A 21,630-nucleotide genomic window follows, 5' to 3' on the forward strand; every position below is an offset into this window, starting at 1 on the left:
TTGTGACTTAGCCAGGAAGCGGGAACACAGCCAAGCTGAACGCGCAGGGCCTGGGGCCAAATCTTCAGTCTGTAACCAGTGCTGGGGAACAAGACTGAGAGGCTTCAGTGATGGAGGCCAGGTCTCAACCAAGAGCATGAAGCATGGTGCCAGAAATGCCCTCCCTGCCAGATCATAAATAGGGCCAACCCAGAAAACAGGGATGCAGAATTTGTGATAGAAGTAAGTACAGAGAGACACAGTACTACCTGTTTTTGTTTCAATTCAGCAGGAGGATAGATGTTCAGATTAGCTTTTGCTGGAAAAGGAAATTTCCATCTGAGTGTTAAAAATGTAAGGGAAACCACTAAATATAGAAATAAAATGTATAACTTTGAAACCAATACTAGGGAAGAATGGAATTGCACAAAGAAAACTCAATTAATTCAATAGAAGTTCAGAAAACAGATGAAAAAGAAATCAAGAGAAAGAATGCTAAATAGAAAACATAATATAATATGGCAGATATATGTTCCAGTGGAAATACCAATAAATGTAAATAGGTCAGACTCTTTTTAAAAGACAGTGACATTGGGTTAAAGTAAAACAAAATGAAAATTTAATTATGGGTTGTTTTTACAGTCATCCCTAAAACAAGAGAAAGATGGAAAATAAAAAAAATCCCAGGGATTTCCCTGGTGTTCCAGTGGCTAAGACTGTATTCCCAATGCAGGGCTAACAGGTTCTATCGCTGGTCAGGGAACTAAGATCCCTTTTGCCACTCAGCACAGCCAAAAAAAAAAAAAAAAAAGAAGAAGAAAGAAAAGAAAAACCCCAAATACTAATACAAAGAAAGCTTAGGTAGCAATAGTAATATCAGAGACACTAGACCTCAAGGCAAAATTGTTAAAAGCAGAGAAATATTTTCTATTAGAAAAAGGGACAATCCATGAAGAAAACATTCTTTAAAATATAGGTGTTAAAAACTGGCTCAAGGAAATAAACAAATGGCCATAAAAGAAATGGAAACAGTGATCAGCTCAGCCCTTAGCAGAGGCCCCAGCTCCAGATGGCCTTACAATGAGTCCTAGTGATGCTTCAGGAAATGATGACTTTTACCCTCAGAAAACTGCAATGTCTAGGAAAAGGGAAGGGGCAGACCACAGCTGTCAATCCAGTGAAAAATATGACACATGACCAAAAGCCTTGTCCCTGGAAGAATAAAAAATGAGAACAGCAAACACAGAGCGCTTACAACGTTCGGGGCCCCATCGTAAGGACTTCGCGGAGATTAAAGCAGGTCACCACTGTAACTAGTTATGAAGCACAGAGAGGTCAAGAAACGTGTCTGATGCCAGGCAGCTGGTAGGTGACAGAACCGAAGATCCAAACTGTCCTCTTAGAGACCTCACTCTGCCACCCCTTTAGGTCAAAAATAACTCAGTAGATTAGAAAAAAGATAGATGTAATTAAGAAGGAAGAAGAAACAATACAATCATCTCAGATGCAGAAGAAGCATTCAGTGAAACTGAGCCTTAATACAATCAAGAAAGTGAAAGTAAAGTCGCTCAGTCTTGCCGACTCTTTGAGACCCCATGGATAATAGCCTGCACCAAGCTCCTCCGTCCATGCGATTTTCAAGGCAAGAGTACTGGAATGGGTTGCCGTTTCCTTCTCCAGGGAATCTTCCCAACCCAGGGATCGAACCCAGGTCTCTCACATTGTAGACAGACGCTTTACCGTCTGAGCCAATAGGGAAGTAAGTCAAGGTCTCTATCAAAAGCCTCAGCAAACTTCATACTAACAGGCTGTCTTGACAATCGTCACACTTAGCTTTTTTTTTCCTTTTGGCCACACCACATGCTTGTTTTCAAATAATAAATGGGCCAAAGTCTTCAGAACATTTACAATCCTGCCTAACTGGAGGAGAAATCCATTTCCAAGGTGCCCTGGGGCAACTAACAAAACCAGGCCCAGATCTGGTCAGTTCAGTTCAGTTCAGTTCAGTCGCTCAGTCGTGTCTGACTCTTTGCAACCCCATGAATCGCAGCATGCCAGGCCTCCCTGTCCACCACCAACTCCTGGAGTTCACTCAGACTCACGTCCATCGAGTCAGTGATGCCATCCAGCCATCTCATCCTCTGTCGTCCCCTTTTCCTCCTGCCCCCAATCCCTCCCAGCATCAGAGTCTTTTACAATGAGTCAACTCTTCGCATGAGGTGGCCAAAGTACTGGAGTTTCAGCTTTAGCATCATTCCTTCCAAAGAAATCCCAGGGCTGATCTCCTTCAGAATGGACCGGTTGGATCTCCTTGCAGTCCAAGGGACTCTCAAGAGTCTTCTCCAACACCACAGTTCAAACACATCAATTCTTCAGCGCTCAGCCTTCTTCACAGTCCAACTCTCACATCCATACATGACTACTGGAAAAACCATAGCCTTGACTAGTCAGACCTTAGTCGGCAAAGTAATGTCTCTGCTTTTCAATATGCTATCTAGGTTGGTCATAACTTTTCTTCCAAGGAGTAAGCGTCTTTTAATTTCATGGCTGCAGTCACCATCTGCAGTGATTTTGGAACCCCAAAAAATAAAGTCTGACTCTCTTTCCACTGTTTCCCCATCTATTTCCCATGAAGTGATGGGACCGGATGCCATGATCTTCGTTTTCTGAATGTTGAGCTTTAAGCCAACTTTTTCACTCTCCTCTTTCACTTTCATCAAGAGCCTTTTTAGTTCCTCTTCACTTTCTGCCATAAGGGTGGTGTCATCTGCATATCTGAAGTTATTGATATTTCTCCTGGCAATCTTGATTCCAGCTGGTGTTTCTTCCAGTCCAGCGTTTCTCATGATGTACTCTGCATATAAGTTACATAAGCAGGGTGACAATATACAGGCTTGACGTGCTCCTTTTCCTATTTGGAACCAGTCTGTTGTTCCATGTCCAGTTCTAACTGTTGCTTCCTGGCCTGCATACAGATTTCTCAAGAGGCAGGTCAGGTGGTCTGGTATTCCCACCTCTTTCAGAATTTTCCACAGTTTATTGTGATCCACACAGTCAAAGGCTTTGGCATAGTCAATAAAGCAGAAATAGATGTTTCTATTTCAAAACCACGCCCAGATCTGGTAGGGCAATCCAAATATTATTGCCCAGATCCACCCTCCTCTCACCCACTGCATGGTTTGGAAGCAAGCCATTGGGAAGTTCAAGGTCACACCCCTGATTGACTAGGGAAGAAGATGATCTGATTATCGCTATTGATTGTTTAGTTGCTAACTCATATCCGACTCCTTGGTGACCCCATAGACTGCAGCCCGCCAGGCTCCTCTGTCCATGGGATTTCCCAGGCAAGAATACTGGAGTGGGTTGCGATTTCCTCCTCCAGGGGATCTTCCTGACTCGCATTTCCTGCATCGCAGGTGGGGTCTTTACCACTGAGCCACCAGGGAAGCATCCAGATCTGTGACAGAAAAAGGCAATAAAGGATGTTGGAGAAAAGACTAGGATTGACGCTCTTGTGAATATTTCCAGACTTCAACTTTATCTAGAAAGGTTTTTAGGTGTTATTGCCTAGCATTCCAGGAGAAGGCAATGGCAACCCACTCCAGTACTCTTGCCTGGAAAATCCCATGGATGGAGGAACTTGGTAGGCTGCAGTCCATGGGGTCGCTAAGAGTCGCACACGACTGAGCAACTTCACTTTCACTTTTCACTTTCGTGCACTGGAGAAGGAAATGGCAAGCCACTCCAGTGCTCTTGCCTGGAGAATCCCAGGGATGGAGGAGTCTGGTGGGCTGCCGTCTATGGGGTCGCACAGAGTCGAACACGACTGAAGCAACTTAGCCGCAGCAGCAGCAGCAGCTTAGAATTCCATCTCCTTTGCACCTGCATCGGTGGTTCTTTCCCGCAGTCACTCTGCTTTCACTGTCACGAGCAGCTATTACTAATTAGGAGGGAAATAGACACTTACAGCAGGAATTCTGTATCTGAGCTTCCAGTTAAAATGTGCTGGTCTAAGGAAATCTAAAGGCACATGAAGTGAAAAGGAGAAACAAAAATTCTAACAAGTGGAATTGGAGATTTCAATATTAAGTTTTTACTACTCCAATTAAAATTACACCCCATATAAGGAAGCTCTGTTGTTCAGCTGCTAAGTTGTGTCTGACTCTTTGCAATGGACTGCAGCACATCAGGCTTCCCTGTCCTTCACTATCTCCCTGAGCTTGCTCAAACTCATGTCCCTGGAGTCAGTGATGCCATCCAACCATCTCATCCTCTGTCGTCCCCTTCTCCTCCTACCCTCAATTTTTCCCAGCATCAGAGTCTTTTCCAATGAGTCAACTCTTCGCATGAGGTGGCCTACTACACTATTCAATCTTATTCTGAAGCTCTTAGTTGATGAAATAAGAAAAGAAAGTAGAACCTGATGTTAGAAAGGAACATGCTAGACTCATCATTTCTCAATAATACAATCATCAGCACAGAAGATAGAAGAGCTTCAATTGACAAACTTTCTTACGGAGAATTCCAGGAAGGGTTCCAGATGTAAAATCAACTATGGCAAAATAACAGTGTACTAAACTCAAACATCCATGGCTCAATGGTAAAAAAAATCTGCCTGTGATGCAGGAGACACAGGAGATACCAGTTCAATCCCTGGGTCAGGAAGATCCCCTGGAGGAGGAAATGGCTACTCATTCCAGGATTCTTGCCTGAAAAATCCCATGGACAGAGGAGCCTGGGAGGCTACAGTCCATGGGGTCACAAAGAGCTGGACTCGACTGAAGTGACTGAGCATGGCATTTACAAGCAACAGTCAATTAGAAAATGTTATCAGAACAGAGATCACAAAAACAGCCCATAAAATTCCTGTATTTTACAACGTGTGGAATTTTTTAAAATTCTAAATGCTTAGTGAAGGACCTAGGACATCTGAAAAAAAAATGAGACCATATCACATGGCTGGATGGGAAGACTCAGTAATGTAAAGATGCAGATTTTCTGAGTTAATCTATTTAATCTAACCCAGTGCCTTTAACTGAACATTCTTAGGGCATTGTGTCAGGCACTGCTCATTTACTTTCCTCAACCCTAACAGTGCTCTTTTAGGATGTATGTGATCCTAATTTCCCAATAGAGGCATGGGTCATAAAATTACACAGGAAATAAGTGGGGGAAAGCAGGGTTTTGAATCCAGGTCTTTAACCTTGATGCTCTGGTATAACCTGTAGATAATTAGGTTTCTAAATCTATTTGTAAAATGGACTACTCTCAAACACAGTTTTGATTGAAAAAGCAGGGTGAAAGATCATGTTATAGTTAGACACTGTTTCTACAAATAAAAAACACTAAACACTCATTTTTCTGCAGGTAAATGATGTACAAAGTTGCTTTTTTTTTTTAAAGGATTTAAGATAATATTGGATTAAATAGTATTTGGCTCTGGGGTGGAAGCACTTTAGTTTTTTCTATTAAAGTCTAAATTTTTAAGAGTCAGTATATTCATATGCTGGGAAGATTCCCTGCAGGAGGGCATGGAAACCCACTCCAGTATTCTTGCCTGGAGAATCCCACAGACAAAGGAGCCTAGCGGGCTATAGTCCGTGGGTCACAGAGTCGTACACGACGGAAGTGACTTAGCACGTATTCATACGCTACTGTGAAATGTTAGATGTTTTTAACCATCTAGAAAACAGTGGAAAGAAGCAAAACTAATTTCCCTGGTGGTCCAGAGGTAAAGACTCCACACTTCCACTGCAGTGGGTACAGGTTCGATCTCTCGTGGGGGGATTAAGATTCTGCATGCTGCACAGCACAGCCAAAATAAGAAAAATACTAACAGGGACTAAGTCAGGGCAGGGAAAACACGTGGCATGCATGCTAAGTTGCTTCAGTCGTGTCTGACTGTTGGCGACTCTACAGACCATGGCCCACCAGGCTCCTCTGTCCATGGGATGCTCCAGGCATGAATACTAGAGTGGGTTGCCATGCCCTCCTCCAGGGGATCTTCCCAACCAGGAAGGCAGGTTCTTTATCACTAGCGCCACCTGGGAAGCCCCTGAAAACATGTTACAACTTCCTCTTGTTACTACTCTCTTTCTGCTATTTTGTATTTCTTAAATTTCCAACAAAGGAAAAGCATCTTGTTTTTTCATTTTCCAAATATAAAACTAGATTACAATATTGAGTAAGCCCCTCCCGGGAGAAGCTCTGTCCTGGGGGTTGGAGAAGAGGGAAGATCAGATCAAGCTGTATTCATGCTGGTCCCATGGCGGTAGTTGTGCAAGAGTTGTATGAAGTGGTGGAAAAAAGCTTCCTGGGAGGTGACATCCAAAGGGATCCTCTGGGGAGGAGGAGGCGGAGGAGGAAGGGGAGGAAGACAGATTCCCCGGTGCAAAGCCAGCTGGCATGGGCAGAGCCAGCCAAGCTGAGTTGGGCTCTGAGTGCCATGCCTGGGGGCTTGGGTTTCTTCCTGAGGACACGGGGAACCTCGAGGGATCTCAGGCAGGGGAGGAGCAAGACGGATCCCAGGTTTACAACAGTCTTGCTCGTTCCATGGTGCGAAGAAGTGATTGCAGGGCAAAGACTTGAGGCTGGGAGACCTCAAGGAGGCTTTGCAAAATTCCAGATGAAAGCTGATGGGTCATGGCCGTGGGGTGGGCCCTGAAGGCACGGGGAGGGGGTGTGCTCAGAAGGCAGGGCTGGCAGGATGCAGTGGATCTGGGGGCAACGAGGCATCCTGGATGCCTCCCAGTTTCTGGCCTGGGGGCTGGCAGGGGAGACAGTGGTGCAGGATGAGATAGCCAAGAGCCAGGGTCTGGGATGCCTTAGAAGAGGGCTTCCTGGAGGAGGTGATACCCAGTGGAGCCTGGCACGCGTGGGCTCTGGATGGGTAGGGACTGAGGATCAGGAGACCTCAGGCCGAGTTCTGGCCGCTGTGCTGTCCTAGGCAGGCCACTCCGCATGGCTAATACTTTCTGTCCTCTTCTGAAAACGGGCTCGTCATTCCTACGCTCTGGGTTGAGGGAGGATTAAGGAGATAACACATGGCAAGTGCTTGGCACTGAGCCTGGCGCGGGATGATCTGGGGGCCCTGCCCGTTGTTCTTACTTTCCCATCACCCCGTGCCCAGCACCTCCCATCTGCAGCATCCCCGGGCTGCCTTCTCCCCATGGCTGTGTGTTACCCTGACCCAGCTAGGCAGGGATGAGGCGAGAACCCACCCTCCGGCTCCATCCTGCCCCGCTTCTGCCAGCCCAGAGGGAGGGGTCCACAGACTCGGGTCTGAGCCCCGGATTAGCTGTGTAATCCCCAGCTCTGACTGGACAATCTCTTTTCCTGCCCAGGAGAGGGGGCCTGGGGGTGGGAGTCAGGACTGCTGGGCTCTGGGCCTGGGGCTGCCCCACCCCTCTGGGAGCCCTCAGACAAGGTGCCCCAGCTCTTGCCTCTTCTTTTGGAAACACCACTGACACCCTGCAAGGATTGTCACGTATGTGCCAGTTGCTCTGTGTGTCTGCTGTGTCTGGGGCGCTCTGCAAAGGAAGAAAGGCCTGGGTCGGTTTCCAGCTCTACGCGCAGCAGCTTCAACACCCTGGACAAGAGATGAAACCACCATGGCCCTCCCTTTTCTTCATGGAGAAAATGGACTTAACAGTATCCGGGGCTACTGTGGGAAATATATGAGAAATTAAGGGCCTATTACTTTGTAAATAGCACATTTCTTGAGAGATAAGAAAGGATGGGTCTTCCTTAGTGGTCCAGTGGTTCAGAATCCACCTTCCAATGCAGGGGACCCTGGTCCAGGAAGATCCCACATGCATGGGGCAACTAAGCCACCCGTGAGGCACAACTACTGAGGCCCGAGTGCCCTAGAGCCCCTGCTCCAAAACCAGAGACGCCACCAGGGGAAGTCTGAGCACTCAGCTAGAGAACAGCCCTGCTCGCTGCAACCAGAGGAAGCCTGTGCACAGCAAGGAAGACCCAGTGCAGCCAAAATAAATAAATAAATTTTTTAAAAAAGGATGACCACAGGATAAGAGAATAGAGGAGCTGGGGAGAGAAGACCCAAACAGACATCTTGGGACTCAGAGCCACAGCGTTCCAGAGAACTGACAAACTGATTGAAAAGTTAATCAAGATTCGGAGACTTCAGGCGAAGGCAAAGATCAAAAGACCTTCTCAGGTCACTGGAGCCTGGTGGTGTTGGTGGTGGTCGGGGCGGGGGGGCGGGGGTGTGTGTGTTGGGGACAGAAAGGCCCTAAATTCCCAAGCGGAAGAGGTCCTGTGGAGAAGGGGGCGTGACGTGGCCTGGGCCAGAAGACCCTGCGCGGGAGGGGCAGAGTCCTTCCATCCAGGCCAGGCCAGGTTGCCAAGACAGCGGGGACCACGCCAGGATCTTGAGCAGCAGCGCCAAATGCCAAACTCTCCTGACCCGCGCCGCGGGAGGGATGGTGCGGAGAGTGCAGCAGCACCGGGGAGAGGATGTGCCGCCCGATGACCATCTCCACCCTCTTGGCCTCACCCCAACCTAGAACTCTAGACACCCCTCCTCTGGAAGACTCTGCCCCAGCCTGCCCCGCCTCCCTGCTTCCCTGAGCCCAGGGGTGCCCGCGGTGGGTCGGGGGAAATTCACAGTATGGCAGGGCTGGGACGGGGCTGGGACAGGGCTAGAGCCGTACAAGGCAGGCAGGAGGGTGCAGCTGCATAGCGGGCTCAAAGGCCGAGAGTCCGGAGGCAAATGCGAAAGAGCAGAGCCGGCGGGCAAGACAGTAAATAAACGCCAGCCCCGCTGCAGGAGAAAGGTGGTCTGGAGGCCCACGGGACTACATCTCCCAGCAGCCTCAGCGCCAGACAGGGCACTTCCGGCCCCTCCGCGCTCCCTCGAGGAGGCGGGGCCAAGGGCGGGGCGGGAGCGGCTCGGGGAAGTTGGGGCGCGCCCCGGCGTCAGGGCGCGTGTGACGTTCTTCCTGTGCGCCGCCTAGCGTCTCGGTCGTGCCGGGTCCTGAGCCTCAGAGCTGTGAAGGTGACAGCGGGCGGTGACCGGCTTGCCTCTCCCTGCCCCGCCCCGCGATGCTGGCGGCACGGCGGCTGCTCGGCGGGTCGCTCCCCACGCGGGTGTCTGTGCGATTCAGCGGCGACACGGTGAGGCGCAACCTGGCTCGTTCCAGGGGCGCTCGCGGGCCGGGTCTCGCTGTCGCGTCTGCGCGCGCCGTACCTGGGTCCGTAGTGCCTTCTGGAGAAGCCTTCTCGTCTCCCCCGTCTGACAGGAAGGTTGCCGATGTAGAAGGGGACGGGTCCCAAACAGGAGGCTGACTCTCCCCTGCCGCCTAGCCCTCCGGCTCCTTGGCTTCCCCTTATTTAACAGCTGCGCGACCTAACGGAAAATTTTGCAGGTGGCAAAACGTCCTTGTCTCATTCCTTCCTCGCTACAACCTTGTAGCTCGTGAAGGGGTCATTGCCCCATTTTACAGATGCAGAAACAGCTTTGGAGAGGGCCGTGCACCTCCTCATTCCTCGTTCAAAGTTCTCCTCCCTGTATTGGCTCTTAAGGGGTTGGGTGTGGAAGCCAGGTCCCCTTAGCCCTCAGCTGGGGTTCTCTCTGTGTCTCGTGGGATTCCAGAGCCATCTCTCCTCAAGTTTTATCCCGAGCGGGTCTCCCGCCATCATCTTGTGTCCCAATCCCAGTGAATCATTCCTCTTCCTTCAGAAAACACATTTTGTCTCCAGCAGAGTTTAGTCATATAAGCAAGACTTTGGCCAAATTAAGTTTTGGTCCAGCAGAGCCAGACAAGTAAATAAATGGACGTGACATCACGCTGGGCTCAGGGCGGTAGTCTGTGCTGTGGATCCTGTGTGGGCTTTGGCCACAGACAGACCTGTGATTAAATTCCACCGGCTCCTTCAGGCTGTGTGCCTTTTGTAAGCTCATTTTGCTCTGAGTCTTGTTTCCTCTTCTGTGAAATGGAGGAAATCATTCCTATCTCAGGGTTATGAGAATGAAATGAGATCTTGGATATAAAAAGCTTAGGCTAGTGCCTGCTAACAGAAAGTGCTTACTAAGTGGTGATGGTAGTTATGACCCTACGAAGGGTTCTGAAGCTTTGGCCCCTGCCCTCCTCCCAGTCCAACCCTCCTTAATTAGGGGACCCAAAAGTCTGTAGCTCCTGGCCTGGCCCTTCATAATCCCAGAGCTCTGCTGGGCATACTGACTCTCTGTGTCCCCAGACAGCGCCCAAGAAAACCTCATTTGGCTCACTGAAGGATGAAGACCGGATCTTCACCAACCTGTATGGCCGCCATGACTGGAGGTGAGATGGTGCCCTTAGGCTGGCGGGTCCCCAGGCAGGGCCTCCTCCTCACTGCCTTCCCCACCCTGTCCAGGCTTAAAGGTGCCCAGAGTCGAGGTGACTGGTACAAGACGAAGGAGATTCTGCTGAAGGGGCCTGACTGGATCCTGGGTGAGGTCAAGACGTCGGGCTTGCGGGGCCGTGGAGGTGCTGGCTTCCCCACTGGCCTTAAATGGAGCTTCATGAATAAGCCCTCAGATGGCAGGTGTGTATAGGCAGGCAGAAATTAGGTTGCACCTTGGGGTGGCTGGGACTTACCTGGGCCTTGGGGCTGTTTCCTTGGAAACCAAGAGTGAACGAAGTGGGAAAACCTTACTAGAGCTCCAGTGGCAGGGACTCTGTTCCATCATCTTCCTCAGGGGAGTCTTGAGGGGCAGCAGAGTCTACACAAGAATTTAACCCAGCAGACTTAATTGATCAATTCTTGGCTCTGCCATTTAATCATATAGTTTTGGGCAATCTCCTGGCCTTTCTGAACCTCAGTATTCTGTTCTGTAAATGTGTATTGTGTTGTGCAGGGATTAAAGAGATACTGTGCCTACCAGCTTTTGGCCTGCCCTTTGATCTGCATGTAGAAAATAAATGATAAATGCCAGCTCTGCCTCTTTTCGGCTCCAGATATATGATGGAGGTTCACAGAATGCTCATTGTGACCAAAAGCAGATTTGGGCTCTTGAGAAAGCACTGGGAGAGGCATTTGGGCTGAGTAGAACCAAGATCTTGCCTGTGGTCATAGCTGCCCCAGTGTGGACTAGGTAGTGAGCTCCCTGTCATTGGTGGTGAGTAAGCAGAGCCCTGGGGACTTGTTGCAAGGACAGAGAAGGATTGGCTGTCAGATAAAACCTCTTTGAGGTTTCCTGGTGGAGTGGGGTGGCATACGGTTGAAGGCCTGACCCTGGTGGCCCTGTAGCCCAACTGACCTGCTGGCCCCCGCAGGCCCAAGTATCTGGTGGTGAATGCAGATGAGGGGGAGCCAGGCACCTGCAAGGACCGAGAGATCATCCGCCACGACCCCCACAAGCTGGTGGAAGGCTGCCTGGTAGGGGGCCGGGCCATGGGCGCTCGTGCTGCCTACATCTACATCCGTGGGGAGTTCTACAACGAGGCCTCCAATCTGCAGGTGAGCAGGGGGCGGGCCAGGTGCTGAGCGGGCACTCACATGCCCCAACCCAGGCAGAGTTCTTCTTAGGTTCTCATGTGGGATCTATCTGGAGTCACGCTGGGAGGGTGGGGATCTCTCGAGCTGGCCTGTGTCCTGAGTGGGACATGCACCCCGAAGCCTCCATCTCGCTCTGTGTCCCAGAGCCTTAGCCTGGGAGGTCTTCCTGGGGTGGGGGTATGCTGGAGAACTCACATGTGGGCATTTTTCCTGAAGGGTCAAGAGGTCGTGTCAGTAATTTTCAGCCCACTGATGCCTGTAGTAATTGGTCCAGGGCCAAAGCCTCACCTTTCTATTAGGTTCATAACCTGGCACATGGTAGCATTATGTGTGTTATTACATATTTAAAAATCAGCCTCCAGGGTCTTTTCCTCTACTCAGAAGCAGTACTCACTCATTGTAAAGACAGGAATTCACACACACGCCAAAGAAAAATCTCCCATAGACTGGCTACCTAGAGAAACTACTTGCTAAAATTTTCATTATTTCTTTAAAGTCTTTAAAAAACACATATAGTTGGAGAATTTGTTAAATGTTATTACACAAGCAGCACACACATTGTAAACATCCCCACCCTTCTCCCAGCATGTCTTCTGCCTGTGTCCAGAGGGAGCTTGGCCCTGGACTACGGTGACGGGCTCCTGGGCCTGTACCCCGCCCTCCCACGTGCACATGCAGCGTTCCTGGGCTCTTGGGGACCGTGTCTGTGCACTCCTGTCCCACAGGTAGCCATCCGAGAGGCCTACGAGGCTGGTCTGATTGGCAAGAATGCCTGCGGCTCCGGCTACGATTTCGATGTGTTTGTGGTGCGTGGGGCCGGGGCCTACATCTGCGGGGAGGAGACTGCGCTCATCGAGTCCCTCGAGGGCAAACAGGGCAAGCCCCGCCTGAAGCCACCCTTCCCTGCAGACGTGGGTACGACCTGGCGCCTGGCCTCATCCCAGACCTTGTCCTGTGGAATCTGGGATCTGGCTTCAGGTCACCACTGATCATTTTTGGGGAATTTCTGAGTCCCTTTTGCGCTGGGGGGCCTGACACCGAGAGTAGGTGGGAACAACATAGCAGCTGCACCAGTGCCCCCAGAGTCTCACCCTGCCCCAGGGCACAGGCCACACACCCGGATGTGCTCCCACCCCCCGGGAACTTGGGGCAGGGTGGTGGAGACGCAGCACAGCTGGAATCGGGCTCCCGGGGGACGAGAGTCACACGGGTGGAAGCAGGGCTCTCTGCCCCAGAAGCAGACCCTGGACAGATGCCACCTCCAGGAGACATGCCCCAACTGTCCCCAACCTCCAGCAGCCACTGGTTTGTTTCCTTTTTAAAAAAAAAAATTTGTTTTTGGCTGTGCTGGGTCTTCATTGCTGCGCAGGTTTTTCTCTCCTGTGGCAAATGGGGCCACTCTTTAGTTCTGGTGCCCGGGCTTCTCATCACGATGGCCTCTCTTGCTGCCGAGCACAAGCTCTAGGGCGTGCGGCTTCAGTGGTGGAGCTCCTGGGCCCTGGGGGACAGGCTCAGTAGCTGTGGCGCACAGGCTTAGTTGCCCCCCTGGCACGTGGGATTTAAGCCACGTCTCCTGCATTGGCAGGTGGATTCTTTGCCACCAAGCCCCCAGGGATGTGACATCCACCAGGCTCTCCTCCTCCACTCCCACAGGAGTGTTTGGCTGCCCTACAACCGTGGCCAATGTGGAGACAGTGGCCGTGTCCCCTACCATCTGCCGCCGTGGGGGTGCGTGGTTTGCCAGCTTCGGCCGAGAGCGCAACTCAGGCACCAAACTGTTCAACATCTCTGGCCATGTCAACAACCCCTGCACTGTGGAGGAGGAGATGTCTGTGCCGCTGAAGGAACTGATTGAAAAGCATGCCGGTGAGGCCTGGGGACAGCCAGCAGGGTGGGCGGGCCTTGGGGCCCTGGGCTGGGGCGGGGGCTGACAGGTGTGCTGGACCCCGCCCTGACCATCCATCCTCTTGGGGCCTGGCTGGGGCCCCAGGGGGTGTCACGGGTGGCTGGGACAACCTCCTTGCTGTGATCCCTGGCGGCTCGTCCACCCCGCTGATCCCCAAGTCCGTGTGTGAGACGGTGCTGATGGACTTCGACGCGCTGATACAGGCGCAGACGGGCCTGGGCACGGCTGCCGTGATTGTCATGGACCGCTCGGTAAGGAAGGGCTGCCCACGCTCCCCACCCAGTGCCTGCCTTAGGCCAGCCTGGTTAGTAACCCAGCCCCGGCTTCTCTGAGACACCAGCCAGTTCTTGGAATCAGTTCTGACAGAACTGCCAGGAATCAGTTCTCCAATTCCTGTCACCCGAGATACAGGGAGGTGGGAGAGGCTGGGGGGCAAGGCTTCTCTCGGGGGAACGGCCGTGGAGCCTGGCAGCGCAGGATGCCTGGGGTGGGTGGAGGTGGCCAGAGTGCTGCTGGAATCGGGCGGGCGTGCCACCAGGGGCTGAGGCTCAGGCTCGGGCACCTCCTCACTGCCCCTTGTCTCCGCAGACAGACATTGTGAAAGCCATCGCCCGCCTCATCGAGTTCTACAAGCATGAGAGCTGTGGCCAGTGCACCCCGTGCCGTGAGGGTAGGTGCGCTGGGCAGGCTGGGGGTTTCTCTGTGGCTCACGCCGGGCCTGGGGGAGGCACGGGGCACAGGTGGCGTGGGCTCTGGACCCTGAATACGCCGCTGCGGATGCCCAGCCTGCTGTGGCTTCTCTCAGCCCCCTCGCCCCATGACCCGCACCCCTCGAGTTCCATCCCCTGCATGCCGGCTGGAGGGGTCAGCAGGCCGTCTCTTGCTGCCCCGGCGCAGGTGTGGACTGGATGAACAAGGTGATGGCCCGCTTTGTGAGGGGAGACGCCCGGCCAGCAGAGATCGACTCCCTGTGGGAGATCAGCAAGCAGATCGAGGGCCACACCATCTGCGCCCTGGGCGACGGGGCCGCCTGGCCTGTGCAGGTATGCTGCCCCGCGAGGGGCACGGGGGCTGAATGCCTGGGCACGGGGGCCGGCAGGGCTTTCAGACCCTGCTTCACACAGCGCCCCCTGCACCCCCCACCCCCACCCCAGGGCCTGATCCGACACTTCCGGCCGGAGCTCGAGGAGCGGATGCAGCGGTTTGCCCAGCAGCACCAGGCCAGGCAGGCCGCTTCCTGAGCCCACAGGACTGGTGTCCATTTGTCTGGACGGCTGGACAATAAAGCTAGCGATACCCACTCTCTGGTTGCATCTTCTCTGTGGCCTTGCTCGCCTGCACGCTGCTGCTGCAGCCCGTGACTCACAGAGGCTTGTTTCTCAGACAGTGGGGGGATAGGTCAGGACAAGGTCGTGTTGAGAGTTGACACCTTGACTCCTGTGTGTCAGCCTGTCACAGACTGGGAGTGCTCAGTCATGTCTGATTCTTTGGGACCCTTTGGGCTGAAGCCCGCAAGGCTCCTCTGTCCAGGGGATTCTTTCCAGGCAAAAATACTGGAGTGGGTTGCCATTTCTTTTCTCCACGGGATCTTCCTGATCCAGGAATTGAATCCTTGTCTCCTGCATTGCAGGCAGCTTCTTTACACGCTGAGCCACTAGGGAAGCCCCTGTCTTAGACCTCCCTGAGCGTTTATCCCTCAGTGCAGGAATCAAGAGTTGGGAGGGGAAAACTGGCCTGGGGTCCAGACCTGGGCCTGGCCCAGTGCAGGCCTCTGGAGGGTGGGAGCAAGGAGAGCAGGGCCCATTCTGCCCTGTGAGGCGATGGCAGGGAAAAAACGGACTGTCTGGTCTGTTTGGGAGGAGAGGTTTATTCTTGCTTCATGATTTGACGGTGGGGTGAATTTGGAAGTGGGGAAGGAAGGAAACAACTGACCAGGGGCTGGATAGCGGGGCTGAAGCAGCCCAGTGCCTTCCAGCTCCGCAGAGAGGCTGTGGGTCAGCCTGGGGAAGAGGCACTGAGCCGGCCAGGCTGGGGGTCCCGCTAGTCGCTGAGCTGGAAGGGCGCGCCGTCCAGCGGGTGCCACAGCTCCAGCCTGCGGTCACTGTGGCCCAGGCATTCGCGCCAGTGTTGCTGGCGCTCCCCGCCAGCCCGGCTGCTCAGCTGCACTCCACCTGGGTTGGGGGACAGATCAGGAGCCGTGTGGGAGTTCCGCCCCCCAACTCAGCTCCCCAGCATTCCCGCTCACCAATGAAGTCGTCAGCCATGCCCAGGTCATAATCCCATACAGACACCAGCAGCGTCTTCTGGGCCAGCTCCTCCCGCGGGCCTGCGTAGAAGAACTCCTGCAGGGGACGCAGTGAAAAAGAGGCGGCCTTAATCCTTCACAGCTTCAGGAACAGACTTAGGTGAGTGGCCCAGGGCAGCTGGGGTGTGCACTGTGTGAGACAGGATGCCAACTCCCCTCCCCCAGCAGCTGGGACTGCCTTCTCTCCGGCCAGCCTACCTCGTTGAACTCGGGGTTCAGGGTCTTCTTCCGAACGCTGGTCTTGTATTTCGATTTCTTCCCTGAGTTGGGATGCAGGAAACTGGGAGGGATGAGGTTGGTTTCAGTGTGGCCCCAGAGAGGTGAGCCACGGGGGCGCTCTAAGGAACCCCCACTGCCTACCCGGCTGCCTACTTCACACTCACAGGCGGACAAAGGGGTCCGAGTAGCCGTTGGCGTCCATGGGAGCAAGGTGGGCGCAGCGCAGCACGCCCACCAGCAGGCCACCCCGCTGAGAGCTGTAGCACAGCGACAGCAGGACACGCCCACGCTCCTCCGAGGCCAGCTCCGCCTCCACCTCCTGCTGCAGGGGTAGGCTGGGTGAGCCCCGGGTGGCCCAGCGCCCACAGGGTAGGCTGGGTCAGCCCAGGGTGGCCCAGCGCCCACAGGGTAGGGTGGGTGAGCCCCTTGTGGCCCAGCGCCCACAGGGTAGGCTGGGTCAGCCCCTTGTGGCCTAGCGCCCACAGGGTAGGCTGGGTCAGCCCCGTGTGGCCCAGCCCCCAGCTGCCCACCAGTATTGGCCCGGACAGGAGAACTCAGACTGGCCGCAAAGAAATCAGGGGCCAGTGTTTGATTTTGTGGTTCAGTTTCCTGATACTGTCACTGACTTAGTGTCCTGGAATGAGACTTCCTGGTCCACTCTACCCTCTGGGGCCTGAGAAGGCGAGGGGGCTTGTCCAGGTCTCGTGATCGGCCACTTGCGGCTGTGTTTGTTGTGGAGAGGGAAGGAACTGATGTCTCTGAGGGTCACAGACTCTCAGTAGGAGCTTCCTAGGTAGCCTTCCATTAGGGGCCCGTCTCTTCCCTCTCGGGGAAGCCTGGAAGCAGCTCCCAGAGGGTCGTCCCTCCTCAAAGCACACACAGGCCTCGTGAGCTGCAAGACCCTCCCCCCTCACACCCCACAGCCTGGGGGCCAGATGCTGAATGCCCTTTGCCCCCGCGGCCCCTGGTGCTTCCAGAAGGACTCGGAGGATACTGTGGAAGAATGTTCTTCTCCCTCACCTAATGTGATTTGCAGAAAGCCCAACCGCCTTGATCGCGTTCAGTCCTCAGTATGGGGGGAGGTGGGGTTTGTGAGTGCCGGCCAGGCACCAGGGGGCTGCTGTGTGTGTCTGGGAGGGGTGGGGGGGTCTGGGACGGGAAGGGCTTGTAGTAGGGCTGCTCCCCGGGGAGGGCTCCCCAGCCTGGACTTGACTAGCCGACAGTTGCAGGCTCCACTAGGGGGCAGGGCAGCAGCGCCTGGGGGAGCTGGGATGGGCAGGGCCCTGCCCCAGCTCTGCGGGTCCTTGGGGACCCTGGGCTGCAGCGGCTCTGGCCAGGTCTCTGGTTTCATCCTGCCAGTCCCTCGTGGTCACCTTCACCCCTCCTGACAAGGGCCGGTCCAGAGCTCCAGCCCAGGAGCAGTGCCTGCTCGCCCCGGGGGCAGGCCTAGCAGCCATGGGCCCACCACAGCCGTTCTCCCCTGAACTCTGACCTACCCCACCCGCATGGGCCACTGACCAACTGCCCAGCTCCAGCCTCTGTCTCAAGCTGGCCTGTGCCTCTGAGACTACGAGTGTTCACGGGCCCAGAGGAAGAGAGGGCCTCAGTTTCTCTGAGCTGCCCTGGCCCCGGAGCCCTGCCTAACACCTGGCTCTGGGTCCCACATCCCACCGACCTCATACAGAGACATGCCGCGTGCTGTGTCCAGGCTCTTGGGCCTCTTGGTCTGAAAGAGCAGAGAACCCGGTCACCTGGGCCAGTCGCCGCCCGGGTCTCCCTCCGTGTTCCCTGCCCCCCAGCCCCACCTCACCAGCCTCTGCCTCTCCAGACACACATCGAAGCTCCTGGCTCGGTTGGGCACCAGCTTCCTCAGGGGCACCCGCAGCTCTCCCAGGGGAGGCGCCTGCCTTCGTCGCCGCAGCCGTGGGTCTTCACACACGCATAGCCTGGGGGCCACTCGGGTCAGCCTGGCCAGGCCAGCCCTGCCTCCCCACCCCTGCCCGGCCGCCCCCCTTGTGGCCCAGGCCCCATCCTCACCGCAAGGTCTTGCGCCGGGCGTCCTGGAGGGTGAACCCATGGTAGGTGAGCGTCTCCTCCCAGACAGGCCCCCTTGTGCCCCGAACCGTGTGCGTCCGCAGCTGGCTGGCCTGAGGGCCAAGTGGGGGGGTGGTCAGAGCCCTCCTCGGGCCCCAGCACCCCACCTGGGTCCCCCCCCCGTCCCCACAATGGGGGAGCCCCTGCCTGAGGGGGAGGCCTTGGGGAGGAGGGGCATGGCAGACCAGGTGGGTGCTCCAGGCCGGGTACCTGGCCAAGGGCAGCGGTGGGGGCCTGTGTCTCGCCCTCACCTTGCTGGCTCCGGGCAGCAGGTTGGCTTTGACAAAGGTGTCCACAGAGCCCGAGGCCGGCGGCTTGAGGCCCTGGGAAGGGAGAGTGGCTGTGGGAGAGGCCTGGGGTGCAGGCGCGAGCCCCGGGGACGCCCCCTACCCCCTCCTCACCTTGGCACGGTGAGCCGTGCAATGCAGGGTGCTGCTGTCCGCGTCAAAAAGGAGCGTGAACTCAAGGGTGCCGAGGGCGGCTAGGGGCAGGTGGCAGGCAGGTCAGCGTCCGCGTCAACCCCGCCGGGCACCACGCCTCCTGGCCCTCCCTGGTCGGAAGACTGGCCTGCCTCAGACCCCCTTCCTGGATGGACAGAGCCGAATGTCCCCCCCAACCCCGCCCCCACTCACTGCTGTCGTCTGAGTCTGCCTCTGGCTCTGGGTCCGGCTGGGGCTGGGGTGCAGAGCGGACGGGGGTCACTGGAGGGCGTGGGTCTGGGGGGCGCAAGGCGGGCTCAGCGGTGGGGTAGAAGTGCGGGAAGTAGTGGGAGATGAGGCGGATGGGCCGGATGGGGCCCGGGCTCACGTCGATAGCCATGTGCTCCTGCATGCTCACCCGCCCCCGGCCCGCCATGGGGGCACGGACATGGGCAGGGACTCAGAGGAGCCCCCGAGGACCGCAGATGAGGGGGCGGCACTGACCCACCCAGACAGGGCCAACGGGCATCACCGAGGGCGTCGTGGGGGGTCCTGGGAGGCAGCAGGGACCTGAGTACAGAGAACAGGGTCAAGGCTGGTGGGGTGGGGGCCTCCAGCCTGGGAGGGCACCCCGTGTGCTGGCGGCTAGGCCTGCAGGGCCACTTACCGCTCTGAGAGCCCCTGCACCTGCCTTGGGTGGCTGCTGGGCGCTGACTGAGGTGACTGGTGAGAGCCAGTGGGTGGCCGTGGGGGAGGCGGAAGGGGCGGGACTCGGGGCCCCCCCAGAGCCCAGGAGCCCGCAGCTCCCTGCCCTCCGCTGCAAGGGCCCCTTCCCCCGCAGTTCGCACTGTTTTCCATTTTCACCACCATCATGTGGCTGTGCACCCAGGCGAGGAGGCTGGAGGGCCGGAGGTGACACAAGAGGTGTGAGGGGCGACAGGAGGCAGGGCTGGGGGGAGCGGGTGGGGAGTCACGCGGGGAGGGGGAGGGGCGGGGAGCGGGGAGGCCAGACAGGAGGGCTCCATGGAGACAGGAGGGGGCAGGCAACCTGGTCCCCTTGCCGCTCAAGCCTTTAAAACATCAACCCATCACTTCGGCTCCTCTCCCTCTTCTCCCAGCTTGGAATAAAATCCTAACCCACCGCTGAGGCTCAGCCCCTCACTTCGGTCCCCTGAATGGTGGGCTCCTTTGCCCCCGCGTTTCCTTGCACACGCCAAGCTTTGTGCATGTGTTGCTTCTTCTGATTGTTGTTCTCTTGCTCAGTCATTTTTGACTCCTTGCGACCCCATGGACTGCAGCATACCAGGCTTCCCTGTCCTTCACTATCTCTGGAGATTGCTCAGATTCAGGTCCATTGAGTCAACAACACTCCTTCTGATAAGGATAGACTAAGGATAGTTACACAAGTAGTTGCAGAAATCCCGGTCGGGCACTAGAGACAGAGGGACCCTAGGGAACTCTGGGGGACCGCTGCAAGTTAGTGATCACTCAAGAAAGCTATCAGAACATCATGGGACGAAGCAGGCTTGCTTAACTATAAAACCATAAATGGAAGCATGAGATATGCCCCAGGTCATTAAGTGAAAGAAAAAAAAGCATTCTGCTGATTTAAGCACTGAGACAGTCCTAGGTTGACCTTCTAGGGTCAGATAATCTCCTGTCCGATGTGAAGGAGGAGCTAGTGATGAAAAGTGAAAGTTGCTCAGTCGTGTCCAACTCTTTGGGACCCCATGGACTATACAGTCCGTGGAATTTTCCATGACAGAATACTGGAGTGGGTAGCCTATCACCTTCTCCAGGGGATCTTCCCAATCCAGGAATCGAACTGGGGTCTCCTGCATTGCAGGTGGATTCTTTACCAGCTGAGCTATCAGGGAGGCCCACCTGGTGATGAAAGCCTGAGGTCTACTCGAAGAATGAGAAGGCGGTCTTTCCCCTCTCCCCAACTTTCCTTTGATTATAAAAATGTAACCCACTTAATCCTTGGGGCAGAGCCTACTCTCTCACAAGCGTCCTATACTAATAAATCTCCTTGCCTAGCACTTTGCCTCTCGCTGAATTCCTTCTGTGCTGAAACATGAGACCCTGAGCCTCGGTACATTGAGACACCAGGTGAGTGACTCCAGTTACAAGACTGTGGGCTCAAGTCCTAATCTGGGTTGCACTTTTGCCCCAGCTTCCCCCTCTTGCCCTTCAACCTGCCCTGCTCATCTGTGGTCTCAAGGTCACTCTCTGCAGGGGGAACATGGCTGCCTTTTGCCTGCTCACCTTCCCTTTCTCTTTCCAGGGGACCTTTGGGGGGCCACCCCTTCCCTATTCGCATTCTAGGAGGTTCACCCTGTTCCCCAGGCCTGTGCTCCAGACCCGGCTGATCAACAAATTCCAAGTCCAGCAGCCAAGTGACAGGCTCAGGGAAGGGCATGTGACCCAAAGTCAGCCAAGAAAGTGTAACTCTGGGATAGACTGGTCCAGAAAGAAAAGCTGTTTTCTGCTGATGGGATGCTGGTACTGTTCTGTCCTACAGCTGTCGTCTTCTCCTCGCCCCTCATCTCTGGGGCTTGGAGAATACTCCCAAGAGTGAGGCTGACACAGTGGAAAGCACAGAAAGAAGAGTGCCCAGAGCTCCTGGATCCAGCTACACCTGAAGCTAGTCTATCTGTGGAGTTTGCAATCACTATTCCTCCAGATAGCGACTGCAGCCATGAAATGAAAAGACGTTTACTCCTTGGGAGAAAAGTTATGACCAACTTAGCATATTAAAAAGCAGAGACAATACTTTGCCAACAAAGGTTTGTCTAGTCAAAGCTATGGTTTTTCCTGTGGTCATGTATGGATGTGAGAGTTGAACCATAAAGAAAGCTGAGAGCCGAAGAATTGATGTTTTTGAACTGTGGTGTTGGAGAAGACTCTTGAGAGTCCCTTGGACAGCAAGGAGGTCCAACCAGTCCATCCTAAAGGAAATCAGTCCTGAATATTTGTTGGAAGGACTGATGCTGAAGCTGAAACTCCAATACTTTGGCCACCTGATGGGAACAGCCAGCTCATTGGAAAAGACCCTGATGTGGGAAAGACTGAAGGTGGGAGGGGAAGGGAACAACAGAGGATGAGATGGTTGGATGACATCACTGATTCAATGGACGTGAGTTTGAGTGAACTCTAGGAGTTGGTGATGGACAGGGAGGTCTGGCATGCTGCAGTCCATGGGG

The 21,630-nt window shown here is 54.8% G+C and overlaps 2 protein-coding genes across 2 annotated transcripts; one reads left to right on the forward strand and one right to left on the reverse strand.

Annotated features, from left to right (window-relative positions):
- Window positions 1-8,921: 8,921 nt before the first annotated feature.
- Window positions 8,922-14,690, forward strand: NDUFV1 (NADH:ubiquinone oxidoreductase core subunit V1). The gene is made up of 10 exons (XM_040256467.1): window positions 8,922-9,117; window positions 10,201-10,283; window positions 10,357-10,527; window positions 11,259-11,442; window positions 12,207-12,396; window positions 13,135-13,347; window positions 13,472-13,638; window positions 13,976-14,057; window positions 14,285-14,430; window positions 14,542-14,690. Exons 1-10 carry the CDS (start codon window positions 9,046-9,048, stop codon window positions 14,626-14,628), a joined length of 1,395 nt encoding a protein of 464 aa, XP_040112401.1. The 5' UTR covers window positions 8,922-9,045; the 3' UTR covers window positions 14,629-14,690.
- A 544-nt stretch (window positions 14,691-15,234) lies between these two features.
- LOC120874788 (double C2-like domain-containing protein gamma) lies at window positions 15,235-20,627 on the reverse strand. The gene is made up of 10 exons (XM_040256469.1): window positions 18,638-20,627; window positions 18,407-18,486; window positions 18,257-18,328; window positions 17,949-18,058; window positions 17,722-17,857; window positions 17,587-17,637; window positions 16,076-16,233; window positions 15,891-15,972; window positions 15,633-15,729; window positions 15,235-15,558 (listed from the first exon to the last, which is right to left on the reverse strand). The coding sequence occupies exons 1-10, from the start codon at window positions 18,858-18,860 to the stop codon at window positions 15,428-15,430; spliced, it is 1,140 nt and encodes a 379-aa protein (XP_040112403.1). The 5' UTR covers window positions 18,861-20,627; the 3' UTR covers window positions 15,235-15,427.
- Between the last annotated feature and the right edge of the window lie 1,003 nt (window positions 20,628-21,630).

This window comes from Oryx dammah, unplaced genomic scaffold (assembly GCF_014754425.2).
Source record: "Oryx dammah isolate SB20612 unplaced genomic scaffold, SCBI_Odam_1.1 HiC_scaffold_15, whole genome shotgun sequence".
Taxonomy (NCBI): Eukaryota; Metazoa; Chordata; class Mammalia; order Artiodactyla; family Bovidae; genus Oryx; species Oryx dammah.